Raw genomic sequence first — 18,383 nt, forward strand, 5'->3', positions numbered from 1 at the left:
TCTAAGAACACATCGTTTCCAAATACAAGAGACACAAGTATATTATTCCAGTCTCTGTCACCAGCTGACACATTTAAACGATGCAGAGGACTGTACAGATTAGCAGCAGCAAGTGAAAAATTAAAAGGTGACTGATTATTCACGCAAACATCAAAGAATGAGTCATGTGCTGTCCCGGGACTTGGAGCCGGAGGCCTCTCCCCCTCACAAGAGCCCCCAGTGCTTGTTTGCAGCTGCAGCTGCTCAGCCCCTCCGTGGCAGCGGAGCACTGCACCTGCGCAGAGCGCGTGAACTGCAGCCACTGCGGCTGCTGCACAACACAGGACATCCATGCGGGACAAGAGAACTGGTTTGGCAGAGGGAGACATCAGAAACAGACGGTGTCAAACACTGCAAAATGCATCTATGGATTCCTGACATCTCCTTCCCCGGACAAAGCTGGGCAATTTTTTTTTTTTTTTTGGCTTAAAAAGCAGATTACAGATTCTCTACGTAATACTTCTTAGCAGTCCTTGATATGCAGGGCCTGAGCTATACATTTTTCTGTCTACATCACATTACGCAGAATCAAGATGGCATATTCTAGTCTGAGTTTTAAAACCAAAACCTCTCAAAATGCTCACACATTCCATTTTAGTCCCATTACACCTGCCCTTCAGTGAAGCAGTAAATACGCTGAATCGTTGTGCTCTATTGGAACCTCGGTGCTCTGCAGCACTGCTCTATACCAACACAACAGTGGACATTGTACCACCAGATAAGAAAAAAAGGTCACATTTAAGAAGATCCATCTCACGACCTTAACCCTCCTTTAACGTTTTGGGCTCATTCACCTCCACATGGAAGCACTGTTTGTCCAACTGACATAAAAAATGCATCCCAATGATAAAGAATCAGAACTCCAATAACTCCCCAGAGCAGTCTAGAGCAGAGGCAAAAATTAAATCAATTATGTGAGCAGAGTCAAGGAATCCACTCAAGTCCTGCCTTTGCTCTGTGACAAGGAAATTTGCTTCTTTATTCCATGCTGTTGTTGCCATCTATGGAGTGAGGATATTCCTTCATTCCACCTTTGGCTGCCTTGTCCCTTTAGAGAGCATATTCCCAAGCCAGGATAATCTCTTACCATGCATCCGTGCGGTGCTAAGGATCAGCCAGTCGTGGGTTTTGTTGCGTTGCTGTCACTGCAGAAGACACAGGCAAGAAAAACAGCCTTCGCTTGGTTTAATGATTGGGAACCCTTTGGCACAAACTGCAGCTTTGTTTATACTCGATGCTACCTTGCTCTGGTTTTACCAGAAGAGAATACAGCGAGTTTCTATAAGTGGGGAATCAAGTAAAATACACAGCTAGAGACTGCGCTTCTACCAGAGCTGTTTGGTGCCGGCTGAGGATGGAGCTGGCTGCAATTATTAATTAAACTACAATTACTGTAAGACTGATGTAAACTCAATATTAATATAGCCAGTAAGAACCAGGCGCTCCGCTTTATTAACCACATGCAGATTCAGAAATGCCTACAGAATGAACGCGTACGTTAAAGAGTAGGATGTCCTTGTTCAGCCCTGCAGAGTTCTCTCCCCAGTGGAGCTCCCACAGCCCATGGCAGCTCCCACATGCCAGGTCACACAGGCAGGGTAAACTGGCAAGCATGGGTGGATTCGGAGCTGAAATGAGTTTGTCAGTGGTGACGTGGACCATGGAGGGAGATGAAAGCCCATTCAAGAGTTTAAAAGTTTCAAATAAATAGGCCACCCCTGCCTGATTTGCAAGGAACATTGGTTTGTTGTGACAGGAGTGAAAAGAGCCATCAGAGACAGATTTTGCAGCATAACAACTGTAAGGAGAATCTGCACCAGCTGCTGACGTTTCTCACCCAAAGATGGAACCAGTTTCAACCACACCATTCCTGGCAGATGTTCTAACCTGTGCCTGAGAAATTCCACGGATTAAGATGCTGCAGCTTCCCCAGGTAATTTATTCCTGCCCTTAACCATCCTCACACTCAGAAAGTTTTCCCTAATGCCTAGACTAATCTCTGCTGCAATTTGAGCTCATTACGCCACATCCCAGTCACAGCGGACATGGAGAACAGTTTATTCCCTGCCACTTTGCAGGTAATCACAGGAGACTCTGAAGACCTATTAGATCCCCATGTTGCTCTCATGCGTTCGCACATTTGGGTACGAACGTTGTAGGAAAATGTACAATACAGTCAGAAAGTGCCGCAGACAGCGCTGGGGAATGAGGCACGTTTCACAGGGAGTGCCTTTAGCATCTTCGTTATGAGCCCATCTGGGCGAGTCCCGTGTTTGACTTCTCATTTCTAAATCCTACACATCCAAATGTATGGCGAAGTGTCACTTAAATACTGTTTGGAACAAAGAAGTCTAGCACATTTTGAAGCAAATGCCGCTAGCTGGAGGACCAGAAGTTCTATCAGTTGCATATTGACTAAAAAATTACCGGCCTTGTGTTTGTGATTATACTAAACAACATAAAAGCAGCTAATGGTGTAATCACCAGGCAGATGTCTGCGAGTCAAAAGAAATAGGTGCTGCTCCGGAGTGCTAATACCAATCCCTGACAGCAAACGTGTCAGTCAGGCCAACGTTCGCAAGAGTACCCAACAGCAGAAACACCCAGTGCTTGGGCGTCTATCTTAACAGATGCACCAGCTGAATTACTGCCCAACCAGGCGACCACATGGCTCCAAGAACAGAAAGTCCTCCATTTTCAAGGCAGGGAAAACAACTGGATGCTTACAGAAGTGAGACAGTTGAGGACTGAGCTAGCAATACCTACCCAGCTTCAGAAAGGTCATTCTCAGCAGCATCACTTCAGGCACCATGTTCGGGGCTTCCAGTTCAGGTCTGAGCTCAGAGCAGGGACTCGTTTCGCCTGGGAAAACGCCCATCTAAGGGACACGTTCTTTAATAGGTGTTTACCACGATTGCAGCAGCAGCGCCAAACACCTCGTCCGAGATGTGGCAGAGCTCCAGACCTGCATGCACTAACACAGACTGATTATGCTGAAGCATTGGCCAGCACAAACAGCACTTAGCAGCACGGTTCTGCAACACTCGGGAAGCAGATGCCACTTGGCTTCTAGAACAGCAGTGTTACAAGGCTCTGGAGAGACAACCCCAACAGTTTTTCTGGTGAGCAGTGAGTGGTGATTGATGGCCCTGAGAACGATGGCTGGGATTCCATGTTTTCTGTATGGTCCCCAACACCAACCAAATAGCAGTGACTTGAGGAGCTTTGTTAGATCGCAGTTCCTCCGACCAAGAGCCAGCACACCCTCTTTGTTCAGCTGCTTGTTATTCGGGGCAGAAAAGGCTTGTTTCATGGTTTCTCCAGCTTAAGAACCTCTGCCTTGACCTGCCTTTCTAGAAGGGAGATAATAAAAAGATTAATCTTATTAAAGAAATATCCGTGTTCCAACTGCACATATTCCTACCTAACATATGGACAGAACCGACCAACTAACACTCCTCGGTAATGCCCAGCTGTCTTGCGATTTTCCAGAGACCCTTGTTTGGTTACAGCATTTACATAATGCTTTATTCCTACCCTTCCTGACACACCACAATGCATTTTCCCACCACTTTTAAGCCCAAACAGAACTGCTAACTCAAATCCAAATCCTCCGACATGTCCTGGGCCACCTTTGCCCACCGAAGCATGCAGACCTCAGTATACGAGTGTTAACAGTTTGTTCTACTTACACTTACCCATGAAAAGCTGCACCGGGGCATCATTCCCGGGTTATGTTATGAGTCTGCTTTGTTAACCAAACTGTTCGGAGCTCCCTTAAGCCTTTGTGTTCCCTTGAGTTCTCCAGCTCTTTTATTTTGCTTTGTCCCCCCCAGCTCAACCCCCAACTCCATCCTTTCTCCATTCCACATGTTCCTCTCTCCACATGCTCACCAAGCCATCCTCTCACGACTCCCAGCCTATCTCTGCCTTACACGTTATTTATTAGGACCCATCCTCACATCAGGTCTCTCTTCTGCACCAGCGCAATCCCTGCTGTGCTTCCAGGCAAAAACAATTTGTGGGCTTGATCCTGTATATTGCGATATCACACTCTTCCAGCTGAGAGACAGAGAAACAACAGATATAGTGTATGTTTGCTCAGCAAATACATATGTATTTATACCTGTGCGAGCACACACACACACATCATGGTACGGGCGCCTGGAACACTGGACAGTGTTCTGTATACAAAGCTTGCTGTTTCAGCCTACAGTGATCTTGCTCACTATTTCTTCACTAGTCACTCTACAGAACCCTTGTTTAGGCCTCAGACCTGATGGATCATTCCTAATAAACACAAAAACAACCCCAACCCACATATCAAGGAGTCATCAATACCTAAGCTGACATCAAAATCTCAACCACTGCCTAATACCAGAGTCACATACCCTCGGTGCAAAACAGCCAACTCACACTGGAAGTCCTCACCCCAACACCCACCCCCCTTAATCGTCTTTGGTAAGGCTCGCAGGAGGAGTCTCATTCCGTCCCTAGTCCCTGTTCAGTACAAAGCAAATGCTTAAGCATTAATTACTTCACAAACCCTCGACACAGGCTGCTGTTGAGAGGCCAGCCTGACAGCCTGCTCTGCTGTGCTTTATGGGACAGCTTGTACTGGTGGTACCAACCAGACAACATTTCTCCTTATTCCCACAGGCCAGTCGGGAATGTGCAGCACTGAACATGCTCTTTTTAGCAGCAGACAGACTTAGGCTTTTGATCAGATTGCTGCTTACAAAACACAAACACACAGCAGCCAAGGCGTTTCTCTAATACTGCTTTCCTAAGACATTTTTGATTTGTCCAAGTTCAAGCATCTTCTCACCACCACCTCTCAGAACTCAAGAGGCGATTACTTCAATTTGATTGCAATGAGACTCCTCATCACCAGGCAATAAAGCACACAAGACATTTGGACAAAAAGCACGTTTTCATGGGCTTTGTGGTCAGAATGACATCTCCACTGTAGGGAAACTCCTCTTTCCTACTTTTCTGCTTATGCTACTCCATAAACCCCAGGCTACCAGGTCAGACCTGCAGACTTGGATCAGATCACTCGGCTGTTGGCCAAAATTCTGCATTTCCCTTTCTCTGCCCTCAATTCTTCCTAATCTCATATCACTAATTTCAGTGTTTTATGCAGTATGTGAAAAAAACCAAAGTACCAGAAATTCGGGCTCTCTCCTCCAGAAGCAGTCAGTGCTTCTCCAGCACACCTGGTACAAGTTCAGGCCTTCACAGCCCTGTGAAAACGCTGCCTGGAGAGCCAGCAACCCCACAAAATGAAGAAATTCCCAGTGCGCCTCACTGGAAAAAGACAAAAGCTTCAGCAGTTTTCCATCAGGATGATCTAGAGTTCAAGAACTCTTCCAGCTTACAGGTTTGGTCTCAAAGTTTGCTTCACAAACAGTAAAAGTTTTGACACAAAGCATTTGTTTTCCAAAAACCTACAGGTATTTATTAAACAATTATGAGGCCATAGGAAGTTCTGGTAATTAGATACTACAAAGTGTGACAAGTTTTTATAAATGCAAAGATGCCTATGGGACTGAACTAACTGAGCTACAGAGATAAAGAAAACAGTTCCGCTAACATCATAAGCGGGAAAGGAATGACAGATTCAGACAAACCACACTATACAAACAAATAGTTCCTGGATAAAAACATCAGTATAAAGATTGTTCTTCTCACTTCTGCTGCTTCAGTTCAGTTGTGTTAGGAGCAGGTGGGCACCTCTTGTGGAGAAGCAGCATCGCCAGGGTCTAAGTAGACCTGAAATAAATAAACTGTATTTCAGCGAGCAATGTTTAGAGTAATCATAAGCAGGTAAAACATTCAACCTTCTATAAAAGCAGAAATATCTAGATAGACTGTGTTCACTTGCATCAAGATGCAACATAGAACAATTTAGTGATGAGAAAGCTCCTCCTGCCAAGCTTGCTTTACATCACGTGGCACCATCCTGATGCATTTAAGAATGCATCGTGCAGAAACACTAAGTGATTCAAATTAATATGCAAAAGGATTGCAATGAAACCACTATTCGTCTTCTGTCCTAAGTCACTTATTTTTAGAACAAGCCAGAGATGAGTCACTAACATTAAAATGTAGGCATCATTCTTAGTGCCCTACAGTTGGCACAAGCGACTTGTAAATGTCAGAAAAGCACAGAAACCTTGTTAATGTTTTCAGAAATTCATTTAAAGACAGAAACAGGTCCAAAAAGATGCCTGTCTAAATGCATTGCAATTACGTTACAATTATTTTCCAAATACACAGATATGCTCTGTCTTTTCTCAGCTCATTACTGACTCCAACAATTTGCCCTTCTGGGATCAATTGTTTGCTAATAAATAATTGTTTACAGTCACAAAATTCTATTAAGGAGTATTCTTATTAGTTTTCCTTCTACAGCCTAATAAGATTCAAAACTAGCTGATTCCCAGGAGTCTAACCTTAACCTCGCTGGGTTTAACAGCCCAGGAAATGGAGAACCATCTGTTTCAGAAACTAATGGAGGGCCAAGAGGAAATATTGTTTAATTGTAGATTAACCTCCTCGCACGGCAGAACGAAGCAGCCACAGAATCAGCAACCATACCTAGCAGTGAACAAAGACAACGCCAACAGCAGCAAGTATTCATCTAACACCTTTTTGCAATCCTCCCAAATGTCTGGAACAAGCACAACCTGACATTAAAAATCAACTTTAAATACCTTATTTGGATTAGGTTTTGCCTGAGAAAGCCCAGCGATAAATACTGAAGTAGTTCTGGATTTATTTTTCCATGAGTATGGAAACTCTTTCAGAACAAACCCCTCCCAGAGAGGGAAGGTGCGTTTGTTCTGCTGCACCTCCCACCTCATTTCCGCAGTGATAACATGGCCGCGCTGAAGAGACACGCGAGTCACCAACGGGAGGAGGGGGGAAGGTCTGAGGTTTTAAACTCAAGAACTTTGATCACTGATGTGTGTCTATTTGTGTAGCTGCTTAGCTACTAAATAAGAGACAAACGGATAAAGCGTAAGACAGCTTGAGTACCAGAAAAAGGAAACAGCAATGACACAGCACAGAAATTCCAAAATCAAACAGCTGCTCCTGTGCCAGCACAAGGCAAAGCAGTGCAATCCTGCACCATGACAGTGATTTTTCCACGTAACATTCGCGCCAAAGCAAGCTTAACAGAAATCTGTCACCTCCATCAATCAGTTTGCCCCATTTTGACAGCAGCAGCAACAGAAAAGTGTTATCAGAGGGCTACAGCAAACTAACACTCAGGAGCCGAGCGAGCTTCTCCTTGGTTTCACACAGCATTCCTGGCATGGTACCTGAATTCACCACTGCCCGTGACAGCTAGGTGCACACTCAAGGGTTAAAGATTTCGTTAACTCCGAGTTTGAAATATCCAAACACAGGAACATTTACTCAGAGAAATTATTCCCAAATTCTTCACTTAATTCCTGAAGCCATGAACTGGCAATAACTCCACAGCGCCACATAAGAGTGCCTTTTCACAAAGGATGAGGGTTTGACATTCTCCTCCTCCTAAACAACTAGGCACAATTTTATCCACCAGACGTCTATCAACCTACGGATATTGAAAGCTTGGGCGAACAAGATAAAATCAACACCAGCCCTACTGTCAAGCTGCACTATCTCCTGGCATCAACAGCGCTATTCATGGATTTAGGAAAATTAATAAGTCCTGGGATGAATGCTCCGCAAGGCTCAAGCACAGGTGAAGCGCACTCACTTCGGCTTTGTTTCTGCGTCTGTCACTTGGCGAATATAGATACCATCTTCAGGGTGCTCGATGTCATCCATTTCATACATGTACGAAGAGGCGATCGCCAAGGTGGTTCCGTCATTGCTGAAGGCAAGCGATGCTATGCTGGTGGGGTACCGATGGAACTGGCACAGCCGCTTCTTATTGAACGGATCCCAGATGTTTACAAACCCATCTGAACCACCTGACAATCAATTTTTAAAAGCTGTTTGTAAGTTATAATGGGAAGAACGGTGAGACTGAAGAGATACAGCAAAGGGGGGAAAAGATGGAAAAGAGAAACTATCTGGGATTGCATTGTCAGTAAAAGCATAGGGTTATAGATTTGTGCAATTCAGTAAAGCGCACTAATATTTCCCAAAGTCCCTGTTACAGCAATTAATCCTCACTGCATCAAATAACTTAAAAACATTGCAAGAAATAGGATTTAAATGCTTAAAAAGCAAAGGTATACAAAGTAAAGGCTGAGCCACATCTAAGGGACCAGAGGGAAGCACTACAAGAAGTGCAGTACTCACCTGTAGCAAACGTGTTGTGGACATTATGGAAAGAAATAGCATTGACTGGATAAATCTGCTCAATGTTGTTTTCCTTCAAGCGGTGACATTTGAATGCATATTTCTTCTTCTGGATTTCTGGACTCGGATCCAAGTATTCCACTGCCACACGGCCTTCAATAGAACTCAACACATAGCCCTACCAAAACAACATGGAGAGACATCTTATAAGTCTACAACTGGAGAAGAGATTGCAGTAATTTACCTTATAACTCCCTAAATTCACATAAATTAAATGCAAACAGTATCAAACTGTGTACAACCAGGAAGTGCTTGTTACCACAGATCCATGGCATCACCAATGAAATCTGCTTCTAAGACAGAAGGAATGCAGAAAAAAAGCTTTCCAAGAGATTCTCATTGCACCGTAGCTTTGACAGTGAGGCTTTTCATGACCCCTACAGGTCCAAACACAAGGTGATTTGGGTAAAAACGTTAAGAGTTCAGAACCTCTTGGACTGCCCACCCATTTCCCCGGGGCCTAAATTTCTGCAATATTAGACACGCTCAGGGAATGGTTTTGTTTCAGAATTACATTACATTAGAATTAGTCGAGAGCTTTAAGCCAGCAATGAAACACTCCAGCTGAAACAGTATTTTCAGTGACACTTGATTATAAGTGATGTCCACTCATCCTGTTAATTATAGCCCTGACTTAGAGCAACCCGAGATGCATTTATTATAACTCCTGAGTTAAGCCAATAATACAGCTTTTCAGAAACAGGACTGCAATGATATTGAGCTACAGTGAGATTCTTTAAAATCCATAACACAATACAGTCTGGCAGATCAGCCTGTTCTACTAAAAATAGGATTGAAAATGGACAAAGCGTTTGTGCCCAATCAAGAACAAGTAACTAGGTCTCCCGATACCTGTACAACATACATGGGAAAATTCCCTTCCAAAGGAGTTTGTCAGAAAAGACTCATCTGTGTTACTAGAGGAGGAGAAATCTCACAGATAGGCTGTGTTAACCTACACAAACAGCTGGCTGATCATCTAACACATGAAATCCCCCTAGGCAACGGACCCTGGGTTCTCGAGTACATGACACTGACACAGAGTTACCAAAAAAGCAAGAAAAATATATAAACAACATTCCCATAGTTTTAATCCTGCCCCTGCTCACAGCCCGTTGAAGGACCTAGGGCTATAATGCGTAACAGCTGCTGAGCAACCACCAGTTCCATCTTCCTCTCTTCCACTGTAACTTTGGGGAAGATTTTTGGCTTGTTTTTCAACTTCATGTCAGCACTGTGATGCATTAAATAGATTATTTGAAAATAAGAGACAAACCTGAGAAGAAAACTAAAACACAATGTGCTGGGAAGTCATTGGCAAACGTTCCCGACCTGCACTACTAGAGTTGACCTGGAACAAGAAGCCTCAACACAATTTCCACCCCTGCCAGAGTTTGACTGCAAAACTTCCAGGACCAGAAATTTTTTAAAACGAACCACCATTTCTCCTAAAGAACATCTAGCAGGCATGTAAATTCTGACATGTTTCCCATACCTGTTTGTTCGGAAATGCTCTGATACAGCGGGTCTGGTATTTCAGGCTGGATTCTCTGCGCTGCTGAACATAACCCATGTTCCGCAAATCCCACACCAGAACCCTCCGGCCAGCTGTCCCCACAATCAGTCTGTCTCCAGACACAGAAAGCGTGTACACCTTTAAAAAAAACCCCAAAATTACGATATTTAGTACTTATTAGCCTGGATACCCATTGTTCTTTGTACAAAGTAAAATATCAGCAACAGGAAACAACAAGATACCATCCACAATAATGCCCATGGCTGCAGAGTTCCCTTTAGCTTCAATTCATAACTCAGATGTGGAACAAAGAGCAGCAGTGTACAGCTGGTTGGTGACAAGACACTGATGGAGCTTTCTGAAAGCCCACCTTTAACTCTGTGCTCCAGCACACAGCTGAACAACCCAGCCCAACGCAGCCTCACACTGCACGTAAGTAACAGAGGGGAAATAAATAGAATAGGCACTTGATAACTGTAAATTTCAAGGGCATTTGTTCAGCTACCAGTCTCCAGATCTCAGTGACATCTGAATCATCCTCCACACATGAGATTTCTTCCCTTTGCCGTTGTTATCCATGTCCCAAATTCCACATGTGTAAAACAAGGCTTTACTTACAGTTCAAAAGAGAAATCCATATTATTCAAGTTCTCTCAAATGTTATTTCAAGCATTAAACTCACAGGATATTTAAAGGTGAGAGGAAAACATAAAAAGCAATGGGGAGAACAGAGCGCAAAGGTGTTGGAGTTCACCTGCCCAGCTAGCATTCCCCATTCCCAGGCCGCGATCTTGCAGGACAGTCCTACAATACCACCCCATACATCATCATCCCGTTCTCTCTCCATCTGGTAGTCCTATTTTTCTTTGTAAACAGAATCCTTCAAGCTGAACCCCACGTTAATGAAGGGAAATAAACTGCCAAGAATTCATTGAAAAAAAAACCGGACTTTGTATACTTTAATAAAACAAAGTGAAACTGAAGGAAGCAATAGACTTGGCATCCAGACAAAAGACTGTGCCTTGGGATTTCAGCTCCAGGCAAAAAAAGGCTCAGAAGTTGCAATCTTTACTCACCAAATTTCTCATTACAATATTCAGCATACAAATTGTTCTGCTCCCAACAAGTACTTGGGATGCAGTGAATATGGAAATGTGTTAAGGAAAAGAAAAGAAGCTCAGTCAAAACCTCTGTGCTGTCAGGTGAATCACAAGTTGTTGACACACAAGCATGATCGAATCCACTACCTACAGGTATCCTGTCACTGAGCTACTAACAAATGCAAACTGTAAGAATGAGCTTTACAAAAGGGATCCAATGCAGCTAAACATATTGGAAACAGATAGCGTCCACACCTTGGGTCAAGAATCAACAGTGTAAGAGATCTAGGACTCTGCCAGGAGGATCCCGTCTACTACCAGCACGTGCTGGTACAGCCTCGCTGAATCACCCAGCTTCACTCTCTGGTTCTCTGATAAAGCCAACAAAGCTATTGGTTTCTGGGAAAGCTGCACTGAAATATCAGATACAACAACTTTTCATTTGCTATAAACATTTCTGGAGAAACCACGTTTGCAAAAAGCTGATTTCTAAAAAAAAAACTAAGCCACCAGGTGTGTGTGCATGTATGTATACGTGTATAAATCTGTACAAAAATACACATAAACAAACCGCCCTTAACCAACCCACATTCACTCAGCATGCATCCTTGTTCTGAAATGTGATTACTGAACTCCACTCTCAAGGCTGAGGTCTTAAGATGGGAAATGTCTTCAACGTTCACATAGGAGTCGCTGAAAATTTCTGATGATCTCAACCGCCAAACCCCATTTTTGCACGAAAAGGGAAAGCAAATGTTGGCAGCCACTGGATGTGTTATTTCACAGATCACAGCATTCTGTACATACCTTTTCAGGCTGAGAGAAGGTCCCAGCATTACAAGGAGTTCTGGGATCCCACAGCTTAACTGTCTGATCCCAGCTTCCTGTCACCATGACATTCACTTCTGGGCAATACTCAACACATCTGATGGGAGCATCATGGGCACCAACGAGGTTTTCTGGAACAACACACAATGAATTGTCACTTTATTGGCTCTACAAACAGCCGGAACGTGTTCAATAAAATAAGGACCCCCTGCTGTGAACTACGATGAATGTGCCGTTTCCTGACACTCCCGTGGGCATACTGATAGGCTAGCAGCTCCCTAGGGATATGCTTCTTAGGAGGGAACTAACTTTTGCAAAGATCAGGAATGTGAAATTTAAACTTATGTCTCCTGCAGTCATGCAAGAAAGTTAAGGATTTGAGGCAGCCCCAGAGAGATCTTCAGAGGCAGAAGAAGTGCTCAATACCAAATGGTATCACACCTGTGACACAGACACCGACACACAGTGACTTAAGCTGGCATATAGTAACACTAAACAAAAGGAAGGAAGCAAATTCACATTGCATACTATTACAAATATTAAATTAATATAGATATATTTATAACAGAGTGATTTGACCTTTTTCATAACACTGCCTCACACACAGGTTTCTTGAGCCCTGGCTCTCGGCTGGTTCTGGTAACATTCACTTTTTTCTTTAGCAGCCGTACAAACACACAGAGAAGTCAGACAAAGCAGCTCCAGGATTTGCCAAGGAGATGCTGGAACACGGTTACTTTGGAGCAACGTTTGTTAAAAACAAAATGTTGTGTAAGGCCATGATGTCTGACAAAACAAAAATTTTATACAAATTCTGTCACACATGTGCAAGATCATTCTACATGTGTCCAAACAACAAACGTGCAGAAAATAATAGGCTCACTCTTAGTTCAGCTTAGCTGATTCCCCTGAGACACAGCAGCCAATGGCAGAGCGGAATTTTCATCAGGAATCCATTCGAGGCATCGTACAAGCCTCTACTAAACTTCCTGGTGGACTGCCGAGCACTTTCATGCTTTATGGTGGTCCTTACAGAGCCATCGGTTACTGTGCCAGACAAAAGGCACATGTGCCACAAACCTTAACACAACTGCATGACAAGTATGGAGCTATCTCCTCTTTGATTTTCACCTTACAACAAGTAAGTAAAAGAAATACACGTGTAAAATACAGCAATGGATATCCATCACGGGAAAGGTTTAAACCCTCGATGTGGCAGCAGGGGATTCAGCCCTTCTATCACAGGCATTACAGCACCAGCTCCAATGACACAGTAAGGAACATGGCCTTGGTCAGTGCCTCGGAGATCCCAGAGCTGCACAGCAAAGGGGACTGCAGAGCACCGACACTGACAAACCAATAGAGACACAGGCTTAAAGCATAAATCCCTACCAAAAACATCTGAAACACACTCTGCTCTTGTAAACGTGTAAATCTGAGGCTTAGGCCAGTTATCGAGCCCAGTTTACAGAATCCAACCTGCTTACCTTGGTCTGTGTTCAGATCATGCATCTTCAACTGCTGATCTAATCCTCCACTCCAGGCGTGGGTAGGGTCCTACAAAGCAAAACATTCTACCTTACAACATGCCTTAGGCTGCCCTGGCTGCTCTACATTTCACCTCCTCGGCACATAACACAGGGAGTTTAGAAAGCTGGGAATTAACACCCAAAGCATTAAGATCCAGTCCAGAACTAGGCAAGCAGATTAGAGGAGCTTTGCAAAATGTTTAAGTAAAGAACTTTGAGCTGTACGTATTTTTATTAATTTAAAATGAAAAGAAACAAAAGCAGTTGGAGGCTGTATCAAATCACTTCTATTTCTGTAGCAGCAAAATACCTCATGCTTCTTTTTAAATGACCACCAACCCAAGTCTGTTCCACCTAAGGGAAGCGCATCCATTCTAAAACTGATGTGGAAACTGGAAACGGTTTGAGAACCCGTGTGCTGATTTACAGTCTGAGCTCAGCTATGTGACACAATGTTCAGTGAAAAAGGCACAAGAGGAATTAAAAATTCAAACTGATCCTTAAAACACTCGGTAACGCACAGAGATCGAGTCACCAGAGGACAGAACAGAACACAATTAAAAAAAAAAAAGAAGATGCTAATTAAACCTTCTACTGAAAAATAGAGACAAACAAAAAAAGCAGCACCAACCAACCAACTCCAGCCATTCCTATTTCAAATCCCGTGCATTAAAAACACCGAAATCAAGTATCTGGTAAATGCACCACTTGGAACGAAGCCGTGTTTCCAAAACAACCCAGAATGAGAAGGTTAAAAATAAAAGAATAATTGTCTGTGGGCATTTACTGTGAATAACGACGTCTGGCAATGCACTGCCAGCACAGCTCTGTCAGAAACACACGCACTTCATACCACAGCAGGAACGGCACAAACCAGCTCACATTGCTTTCACCTGCCACTTCTACCAAAGGTAAATTCCTTGTGTGCCTGCACACTCCCCGGCCAATATCCACATTTCAGACCAGAACAAGGTCCATTAAAAGAATAATAATTGGCAGGAGTCAGCTTTTTTTTTTTTACCCCAGATTTCAGGCAGGATTCGGCTATCCCTTTAATTTCAGGGAATGACAATTTCCCAGGTACCCTGCACACTGCATGACTATAAAACAATAATTTTATAAACCACACACTTACATAAAAAGCACAGTCCAGGACAGCTCCGGAATGCTGATATTTGAGTCTCATGGTGTTGGCAGGAACATCATAGAGCCGGACAGTTGTGTCCCAGGATGAAACAAGCAGAAACTGAGACGTATTTGGACTAAACTTCACTGATGAAATCCCATCATCTGGAGTCTGATTTAGTTTGAACTCGTTTGATCCTGTCATCTGAAGAAAAGATAACAATGCAGAGCAACAATGTTAGTAATAACAAGGGCATACGCCTGGAAACTCAGCCAGTAACCATAAAGGTAACTCACAGTAGAACTGAAAAGTCTATTAGTCGTTGCAAACAAGTTCAGAATATCTAGATTTCTCGCAAGCTCCCTAAAATTCAAGATGTCCAAAACCTCAATAAATTCCTCCCCCTACAGGGAGCTTTTAAATCCAACATGGAATAAACAGTAGAAAAATGTTATTTTGTTATTATTGCCTGTAAGCTTAGATATTGTTTCCGAGAAATCCATTTCCTCTCACGCTACTACCTATATGGCTGTGTTTTCAAAAGTAAATGGTCACAAATTACTGTGAGCATCTAGAAGTTTCTTTAAAAACAGGAACGCAGACAGAAAGGAGTCTGGTTTGAAAACTCCAACAGAAAGCAGTGGCTTGTTCCCGATTTGGTAAGACCATCATGTCTTTCCAAGAACCGTAACTGTAATCTTTTAAGTAGCTCCAGGCTCTCTACAACTTTCCAGTCCTTAGGTTTCCGTAAGAAGAATATAGAGTACAGAATATAGAGTACAGAATATAGAGTACAGAATATAGAGTACAGAATATAGAGTACAGAATATAGAGTACAGAATATAGAGTACAGAATATAGAGTACAGAATATAGAGTACAGAATATAGAGTACAGAATATAGAGTACAGAATATAGAGTACAGAATATAGAGTACAGAATATCATCAATGAAGCACCTTTAAGATTGTTTCCCCCTCTCAGAGTCTAAAGAAGGTCAGATAAGAAAAGTTATGCTTTGTGGGATACGGGAATGCAGAGCAAACGGATAAACCTGATGCAACAGGGAAAATAAAATCACCAATTCAACGACAGATAAACGCCTCTTGCCTCTGCAGGCAACACAGCACTCGACTCACAGGACAAGTTAGTTACATACACAGAATTTGGAGAGAGAGCAGAGGCTTTGAGCAGTAGATTTCAGCTGGGAAGGCAGCTCAGACCTTACAAACACTCCAAAAGAAACTGTTTGTTATATGTACACCAACAAAACGCCCAAAGCTCGTTTTCAGGCTTCAGAAAGCCTTAACAGTACATTTCCCTTTACACTACAAGGCCAGAGTAGTACTTAGCCTAGATGTTCTATAAAGCTATCACCCCGAACCTGTCCATACAACTGCAGAGGTGAGATCAGATCTCTGGGAATAAACCAAAAGAGAAGGAGCAGATGAACTAGGACGAGGTTCAAATGTAGTGAACAATTACTCGTGTCCAGCACTTGTCAGTAGCTGAATAATCCTCAAGTTGTACAACAATGTGAGTGCTACACACATTCCTCCACTGGAAGTGGGAGCTCTAGTAGGTGTCCTGGAAGACATTCCTCAAAAAAACATCCTGCTATGGAAACGCACAGTGCTGTTCCTGCTGTTTAAACAGGGAGTGAGGGGGAAAAGAACTTTTAAGAATAGGAAATAAAAACGTCTTTCTTAACCCCTTTTTTTTAGCTCTGCTTTAGGAATATGTGGGTAAAAGACAGAAATGCTTGGGAATGTGCCACGCACATTTCTAGATGAACACTGCACAGAATCCAGTGGCACCTCCTTCCATCACACTTTAAACAGTGAAGTGTACCTCAGTGAGCACTTTAGTGACACAAAATCTAAAGGAATTCAAACCAGCTATGAGAACTGGGCTGGACATGCTGCTTGCCTCATCCACCTATGTTGGACACCTCAAACAACGACACGTGAGCACAGGAGGTGCCTGGGACAACAGCTATAAACCAGCCCCAAAGCAATTAGCAAACAGCATTCACATCAGAAACCCAGAAGGATCTCATGAAGGTATGCTTAATCCAGAAAAAAAAAAATCATAAAATCCCAGAATTTACATACATCCTAACTTGTACACGCTTTACTAAAACAAAAATCAATCACATCGAGCACTCAGTACTTCCACAAATGCAACCGCTCCACAAACAGGATCACAAACAGGAACAGTCATGCCCACCTCAAACAACATCCTGGTGACATTTTCAAGCCCCTCAAGAAATAACCCACAACGAAGACATTTTAGGAAAGATGCATGCCACTGAAACCATAATGCTGACTTCAGTACAGGGTGCACCTCTGCATCTCCATCATTCCTGAAAGCCCATTTTTACTGAGCAGAGAGGAAATCAGTGCTTTTATTGCTTCTCTCAACACAGCCCCTCTACCACCTCGCTAGCCGGTAAGAGCAGGCCACTGTTTTGGAAGCGTCAGGATGAGCAGCCTGCCACCCTGTCACACAGACAACATTAACGGTACCGTTTTCATCTTGCCGAGCTCCTCTCCCGGCTCCACACAACGCCAAGAAAAAGCTTTCCTCCTGCTGCAGCAGTGAGTCACAGGGACACTGGCGCGTCAGAGGCACGGCTACTCTCGCGGTCCCGTCCTGGAGAAGCACGTCAGGATGTGGGATGCTAGTCGGGACGCGGGAAATGCTGCCGGCTGCAACGGGAAGGGGAGAGAGCGAGGGAAGGGTTTGAGGAGCCGAGCAAGCCCAGAACCACCGGGGAACGGGCGAGGAGCCGGGGCGCCCCAGGAGCGCGGGGGGAGAGGTCGGGTGCGGCAAGAGAGATCAGAAGGTCCGGGAGGGCGATGGGAGAGATCAGGGGAGAGACGGGAGAGGCCAGGGCACCCCGGGAGCGTTAGGGGAGAGGCCGGGAAGCGGCAGAAGAGGCCGGGGGAGGAGAGGACAGGTCAGAAGGCCGGGGAGGGCGGCGGGAGAGGCCAGGAGGGAAGCCGCGGACGAGGCCGAGGGGACGGGCAGGAGAGGCCGAGAGGGGGAAAGAGACGGGGGAGGGGAGGTAGGGCGGCCGCCGAGGCCGGAGGGGAAGAGGCCGGGCCCGGCGGGGCTGAGAGGAGGCCAGGCCGCGGTGCCCGCTCCGCCTCAGCGCCGCCGCCGCCGCCGCGCAAACCCCCGCAGAGTCACCGCGCCCGGAGGATCCGGATCCCGGCCCCGGTCCCAATACCCGGCCCTGGTCCCGGCCTCACCTCACCTCGCCGCCCGGGCCTGCGCCCACCCACAATCACAACCACCACGGCCGCCACCGCCCACGCACATGCGCGCCCCGCGCATCCCGCCCACCCGCACCGCCTCGCCGCGCCATTGGCCGGTTCGAAAGGGCGGACGCGCTCGCCCCGCCCACCCGCGCCTGCGGGTCCCGCCATTGGCCTGTTCGAAAAGGCGGAAGTGCGTCTTCCGGCGCGCCGCGGAGCATGCCGGGACTTGTAGTCCGCCGCCGCTCCCGGTAGTATCGCCGGCCGATAATGGGGGTTCCGGCGCTGTGGGGGCGCGGGGAAGCCGTACGGCGGCCCCGAGCCCAGGCGGGTCCCGGCCGGGCTGCGGGGACACGGAGAGCTGCTGCGGGGCTGCGACATCGTTAACGGGAAAATCCGAAACACGAGTTATTCCCGTGATACGCGAATTATTCGCCCCGAGAACGGGTCCCGGTCCCTGTGCTCGCTCCCCTCGGCGTCCCCGCCAGCGCCCGGCTCTGCCGGGAAAGGCGAGCCGGGGCAGCCGTCCCGCCCCCACGCATCGGAATCACCTCGTCCGTCCCGCGGGTGGCTTATTTCTGTCCTCTTTTTACCGTCCCCCGCGCTGTCGCTGCCGCC

General features: G+C 45.3%; 1 protein-coding gene across 2 annotated transcripts; it reads right to left on the reverse strand.

Moving 5' to 3' along the window:
* Positions 1 to 5,473: 5,473 nt before the first annotated feature.
* BUB3 (BUB3 mitotic checkpoint protein) lies at positions 5,474 to 17,862 on the reverse strand. 2 transcript variants are annotated; one of them, XM_054072088.1, is made up of 9 exons: positions 17,760 to 17,862; positions 17,031 to 17,213; positions 14,515 to 14,709; positions 13,338 to 13,407; positions 11,830 to 11,981; positions 9,902 to 10,060; positions 8,347 to 8,524; positions 7,796 to 8,012; positions 5,474 to 5,814 (listed from the first exon to the last, which is right to left on the reverse strand). In XM_054072088.1, the coding sequence occupies exons 2-9, from the start codon at positions 17,037 to 17,039 to the stop codon at positions 5,805 to 5,807; spliced, it is 990 nt and encodes a 329-aa protein (XP_053928063.1). In that variant the 5' UTR covers positions 17,040 to 17,213; positions 17,760 to 17,862; the 3' UTR covers positions 5,474 to 5,804. The 2 variants fall into 2 exon arrangements, with proteins under 2 accessions (XP_053928063.1, XP_053928064.1); XM_054072089.1 differs by having other exon boundaries at positions 17,765 to 17,836.
* Positions 17,863 to 18,383: the final 521 nt, after the last annotated feature.

The sequence above is a fragment of the Cuculus canorus genome, chromosome 7 (genome assembly GCF_017976375.1).
Source record: "Cuculus canorus isolate bCucCan1 chromosome 7, bCucCan1.pri, whole genome shotgun sequence".
In the NCBI taxonomy this organism is placed as follows: Eukaryota; Metazoa; Chordata; class Aves; order Cuculiformes; family Cuculidae; genus Cuculus; species Cuculus canorus.

What these genes read in the sequence shown, in the direction of transcription:
- BUB3 (XM_054072088.1), bottom strand. An exon ending in TCCTGGACTGTGCTTTTTAT is followed by an intron (nt 13,408 to 14,514) that starts GTAAGTGTGTGG and finishes TTTGCTTTGTAG; the next exon opens with GACCCTACCCACGCCTGGAG. An exon ending in TGATCTGAACACAGACCAAG is followed by an intron (nt 11,982 to 13,337) that starts GTAAGCAGGTTG and finishes GTGTTGTTCCAG; the next exon opens with AAAACCTCGTTGGTGCCCAT.